Source organism: Asparagus officinalis, chromosome 5 (assembly GCF_001876935.1).
Source record: "Asparagus officinalis chromosome 5, Aspof.V1, whole genome shotgun sequence".
Lineage (NCBI taxonomy): Eukaryota > Viridiplantae > Streptophyta > Magnoliopsida > Asparagales > Asparagaceae > Asparagus > Asparagus officinalis.
The window spans coordinates 100,398,817-100,404,934 of record NC_033798.1 but is presented as its reverse complement, the minus strand read 5'-3'; the positions used below and the strand labels follow the sequence as shown (position 1 = coordinate 100,404,934).

General features: G+C 36.8%; 1 protein-coding gene across 1 annotated transcript; it reads right to left on the bottom strand.

Annotated features, from left to right (window-relative positions):
• Window positions 1,122-5,310, bottom strand: LOC109842246 (plant intracellular Ras-group-related LRR protein 1-like). Its single transcript, XM_020411147.1, has 4 exons — window positions 5,275-5,310; window positions 4,982-5,173; window positions 4,143-4,312; window positions 1,122-1,821 (listed from the first exon to the last, which is right to left on the bottom strand). Exons 2-4 carry the CDS (start codon window positions 5,159-5,161, stop codon window positions 1,122-1,124), a joined length of 1,050 nt encoding a protein of 349 aa, XP_020266736.1. The 5' UTR covers window positions 5,162-5,173; window positions 5,275-5,310.

Genomic DNA, 6,118 nt, shown 5'->3' with positions numbered 1-6,118 from the left:
CACATAATTACATTCTATAATTACCGTAGTAAATATTAATGACGGTAATATGTTCCGTCGTTATAGACTCTATAACGACGGGTAGTATATCCCTTCGTGACCCTTTAGCGAAGAGGGCTTCAACGACGGGTGACGAAGGGATTTTTCCCCGTCGTTATCATACAATAACGAATGTTTTCAGCTCTTTAACGAAGGGAAATCCCTTCGTTAAAAATGTAATTTCTTGTAGTGTACCCCATAACTTGCTGACATAGGACTCCATTGATTTAAATTTGACATTCAATCGTATGACATGCCCAATTAAGGCATTTCTCCATAAATCTTCTGAGTAAATCTCTAAACTCTGGTGAAGGCGCCAACAGATCGTCTAGGGTTTCCTATGACTTATCCATTGATTTTAATTTCTCAGAAGAACTCACAACACGCTGCGAATCAACCAGGAAATCTGTAGATCTAAGTAGTTCCTCCATTGATTTCTTCTTCTTCTCCCCTTTTGGACCTGTCGAGCCCATAACAATGTTGTCAAATCCTTCATAATTTTTAGCCAAATTTGTATCAAATTGATCCCCGGATCCAATCAAACTTGAGTTAGAAGCTCTCAATCCTATATTAAAGATATTCTTCCCACTTCTCTTCTTCTTCTTCGCCATGAAAATCTAAGCGGGGGCGCAAGTTAGCAAAAAACAGATCTCCCGCTAACTTGCACCATCAGATAGCCCGCTCTTTTCCCTTTTTGTCACCTAGATCATTATTCATTTGACCATAGAGCTTTCCTCGTGGATTCAAAACTTTCCTATTGTTAGAAGTTTTTGAGTGTCATCATCTTCTTTTCATACTTCTAGCTACATTCATACTATTTCAACAAACACCAAGTTTTGAACTCTTAGCGGTATCTTACTAGTAAAAAAATGAGCATCCTAGATGGGATACCCGAACATCTTCTGGTTTGAAGTATATTAGTTTCCCTTCACACTATTACAGTTTACATACACAAAAGTAACCTCCCACGTACGCACACCCCCATTAATCAGACCAATGTTCACCTACATATAACATATATAAAACACATGTACATGCATGCATGCATATACTAAATATGGTCACCATATATGATCCACCCTCTACTTCCTCGGCGACCCGAACAACCTCTTCGGCGACAAAGCAGTCCAAATTGGCGACCGAAGGCCCTTCACCTCCCTCATCGGCGTCGCAAACCCCTCCACCATCTTATACTTATCCAGCATCATATCCTCCTCCTCCTCTCTCCCCACCACCACCCTCCCTCCCTTCACATTCATGCTCCCAAACCTCACAAACATCCTCCGAACGAACGACCTCTTCTTCTTAATTTCTCCTCTATTAATCCTCGCCCCCAAATACTCCCTCACCGCCTCGACCCCGAGATCCACCACCTTCTTTGGCGGCGAAACTAGAGGATTCCCGTCAAGTTTAAGCACGGTGAGATTAGTAAGTAGTCCAAGAGAGTCAGGGAGGGAGGAGAGAGAGTTGTAGCTGAGGTCGAGGGAGGAGAGAGAGGAGAGGAGGCCGAGGGAGCACGGGACGGAGGTTAAATGGTGGAAGTTCTGGGAGAGGTTCAGAGAGTGGAGTTGGGTGAGGTTCTCGAGGTCGTCGGGGAGGGAGTGGAGGCAGTTGAGGTGGGCGTCGAGGGAGCGGAGGGTGATCATGTGGGAGGTTGTTGGGGGGAGGTGGGTGAGCTTGTTCGAGTTGACGGAGAGGCGCCGGATGTTGGTCAGCTCGAAGCCGAGGGTGTCCGGGAGGCTTGTTAGCTGGTTGAAGTTGGCTACGAGGTCCTCTAGAGCCCTGCAAAATTAAGCGAGGAAATAAACTGTCATTCTCTGTGATTTCAAAATAATTGCATGTATGTGGTAATTTTTAGATGATTAAGACTTATTTCAGATTAACTAATTAATATTGTATCATTAATGAATTGTAGTAGTCGTATTTTAGCTCCGAATAAAATCATGAATGTTAATTTTAAGAACTAAAATTAAAGGAATATTATTAAGCTGATTGCAAGTTTCTCAATATAACATTAGAACTAATATTTTCACACATCAATTCATATGGGATTATCTATATTGGATATCGTCTTAAAAGTCATTATGCTAATTTTATGACAATTTAATGCAATAAATATGATATTATTGCAAAATTTCTCAACTTGTGGAACCTACAAACTATTTTGAAAAAATTTATATCTTTTTTAATCTTTAACTCTATTCTTAATTCAATTAAAGTATAATGTTACTACTAGATTTGTGACACTGATCACATGCGCAAAAGGATGGGATAGCTCCCAAGTCTGACCATATTTATGTCCATAAATAAATTTTTGGGACTGAAAAATATTAATCTTCAATATAAGGCTACAAAGATAATTTTGCAACGCCATTATTATCACGTCTTTCAGGAGAACTGGAGTTCAATACTACAGTATGAGGATATCTTTTTCAACATTGTTATATTGTCACCATGACGGTGACTTACCGTACTGTTGGCCTGTCAAAAAATGAACAAAATTTATATTTAGAATAGGATTCCTTATGGATTATAAATTTATAGTGGCTAATAACAAAAAGTCAAGGGTAACGATTTTTTTAAATTGGGGAGAGGGACTTTTAGAAATTAAGCCAAGTTGGAGGTATAATAACTTATCATGTATATACGGATATACCCCCTTCTTATAATTTATCAGAGCTCAAAAGAATGGACTTTTAGAAATTAAGCCAAGTTGGACGTATAATAACCTATCATGTATATACGCCTGCTTATAATTTATCAGAGCTCAAAAGAATGGGACTAAATTATCTCCGTGGCGAAAGAACTACTTAATTATTTATCGACCCCTGATGGGCATTTATTTATCTGTGTGCGATGATTTTTGTTGAGTCACTGAGGAGTTCAAGTAGATATTCGATCTTCCTGCTTAATTTCATCTCCATTTCGCCCAAGCAAAAAAAAAATTAAAAAAAAAAGATTCCATTGAACGCTATCAGATCAAACGAACTAGATGATAATTGATATTTTATATGATCTGTGATACAAATACTATAAGTTAAAATTTACCGTTTATCTTTATTTGGGGAGTGGGCAGCGAGGTAGGTTGCGTCATATGACTCATATTAATTAACTTCTCTTGGAAAAAGAACAAGATATAAAATTAAAAAAAAAGTGTGCAATCAAACAAGTGATTACAAGACCATAAGTTATTTATTTACCCAATTTCTTCGTGCTTAAGTCACAATATTCATTCTAAATTCGACTTTTCATTGAAGTACTTAGCAAAAACGACCTACATGTCTATTATATGGAGGCATGTTACCGGTGGAATCCAATAGCATCAAAATTGAGTTTTTTCAAATCATTGTCAAGGAAAACAAACAAAACTTCAAATTAAATACTATTTTAGGGGAAGTAGTTAGCATGTTGTAGGTTGCCTCCTCAAATTAATGGAGAAATGAGCTAACTTTAAACTCGAAGCTCTATATCTTAATGAAGTTGTTAGCAGGACAATTATGAATTCCAACCTTATCCCCTTGTATATTCTAGTATTATGGTAAGGTCCAAGTGACCCAGTTGCTAAGTTAAGTTTGATGAATGCTTTCATTAATCTATTGCCTCTTTGCAACTAATCTCGTGTTTTGAAGTAACTTAAAACAAAACCCATTCCCTTTCTAACTAAGGGCTTCTTTAACAGAAATGAGCGGCCCTTTTAGGGTTGTTGCTAACTACTAGTAGTTATATACCAAACTTGGTCATTTTTTTGCACATTATAAATTCATAATCCTAGCTTGTTACCTATCCTATATCCAAGCTTTATACTAATTTAGGTATCAGCAGAATTTGAATGTTCATCACATCTTACAGAGATCATTAATTTATGCATCCCTTCATATAAGATTATTGTATATAGTTCGTTTCAAATTGAAGTAGGATGCATTTTTTGTTCTTAGTTAGACGTCATATTAATTTTGGTGGTTAGGACAAATGCAAAACATTAAACACATATATAAGAAACTTTCCATAAAGTTTTTTTTTTTTTTTTTTTTTTTTTTTTTTGGGGGGGGGTGGGGGGTACCCGGCCGAAATTTAAAAAAAAAACTTGACGCAAATTAAATTACCTGCAATTTTCTATGGTCCTTGGAAGGGATTGAAGGAGATTGCCGGAGACATCAAGGTACTTGAGCTTAGAGAGGCAACCAATTGAGTTGGGCAGTGTCTTCAACTGGTTTGAATGCACATCCAAAGTCACCAAATTCACTAGCCGTGCCGTCAGTGACTCCGGTATGATCTGCTCATGCTCAACAATTTTTTTTAAATAAATATATAAAAGAACAAGAACTAATAAAAGGGAGGAAAAAGTATGCAAATATTTATCTCAAATTATTTATCCTTTCTGTTTAAGTTGACTTTGGAACAAGTTATATATAAGCATTTGCGCTGCTTGGACTTGGTTAATATCTATCAAGGTGAGTGCGAAGCATTCGGTTGTGTGAAGGGGGAAGAAATGAACTGAGATAGTATTAAATATCTCTCATTAAGCACCTTCCTGCTTATATATAAGAGATAGCATTAAATATATTTTGTAAACTAATAGTTACGCCGTCGTTCATCATCATTGTGGAAGAGAGTTATCTGTCTGCCTCTTGCAATTGTATACACTATCTCAACATTCGGGAGCACCTACTACATGATATATGGACAAAATCAATTAATATTACACCTTGGTTTCCTCCACAATTAATTTGATCTTATATAACCACTTGAAATAAATTGCATCTTCGACCAGAAAAAAAAAGGGTCAGCTTATAACCTTAATTACCATTTTTCAAACCCCGAGGGGGGGTGATGGATAATTAATTAAGAGGTTTTTTTTCTTTTCTTTTGGTAATTATTTCCGTAACACTTTCTCTATATATGAACAATATCCTGAAATAATTTAAAGTTGGTAGAGTTTTACCTCGAGACTGTTGTTGGAGAGATCAAGCTTGGTGATAGAAGCAAGATTGAGAGAGAGTGTACTCGGAATAGAATCAAGACACATCGCACTCATGTCCACTTTCTTCTCCACTAAAGCCTTTTCATTATCATTCATCTCCCTCTTCATCACTCCCCTTTTCCTCCCTAATTCCATCCTCATCTCTCAAAACCTCTATACATTAAAATAAATAAATACAATTAAAACCGTCAATAGAATTTACCCCAAATAAATAAATTAATACGCCTTTAAAAGAGCTTATAGTTTAACCTCACCTCTTAACAAATAGACAAGCAAGATGAAGAAGAATTATGAGAAGATGCTTAATTGATGGTGTTCGAGCTTTTCTAGGCAGATATTTATAGACCCTCCATGCGTACGGATCCTCTTGTACCACGCTAAGAAACACGTGTGGGCTGCTTTCTACCCGGGCGTAGGCACGTGTCAAATATCTCAAAGTCAACGCTCAAAGTCATGAGGCCCTGCTCACAGATAAGCACACCACCTCTACAACGGCCGAAGGCTATACCTAATCACACTTGGGATTTTTCCGTGTTGGTCCCTTACATCTTTGACATTTTTAGTTAGTCCTCCAATTGAGTTTGCTGCTTAATTAGTTCTCGAATCCTTTTCTGTTTGGTTGTTTTCCGAAAAAAATCGGAAATGGAAATGTCACATTTCATTTGATTTCAACCCATTTCAAGAGTTTTCCCACATTTCTTTTTTTGTGTTTGTTTCGCAAAGAAATCACCTCATTTCACCGCCAAGTCACACAAACAGACAAAAAAGCCGCAATAGTAACAGTGCACCACATTTCTATTTCTTGTGTTTGTTTGAACAAAAAGCAAAGGAAAGAGAAATCAGCCCATTTAAATAATCTGTTTTATTCAGCTTTACTATTCTAACAGTGCTTTTAGTAATAAATAATTCATTGAAGTGACATTTCCAAGTGTTTTCAGAGGTTTTTGTTGTGAAAACACATTTCTTAAAAAGCTGATGTGGCATCCTACGTGGCGTTTTATTTCTTTAAATTACAAAATGAAACAAACTGAAGAAATGGAAAACCCTTGAAACCAAAATCCTATGTGGCACATAGGAGATTTCTTGAAAGGTGATGTG

Excerpts from the sequence above, each read along its gene's own strand:
- LOC109842246 (XM_020411147.1), bottom strand. The coding sequence starts at position 5,161 with ATGAGGATGGAATTAGGGAGGAAAAGGGGAGTGATGAAGAGGGAGATG. Across the intron at positions 4,313-4,981 it reads TCTCCAACAACAGTCTCGAG|ATCATACCGGAGTCACTGAC; the intron begins GTAAAACTCTAC and ends GAGCATGAGCAG. Across the intron at positions 1,822-4,142 it reads AGGACCATAGAAAATTGCAG|GGCTCTAGAGGACCTCGTAG; the intron begins GTAATTTAATTT and ends TTAATTTTGCAG.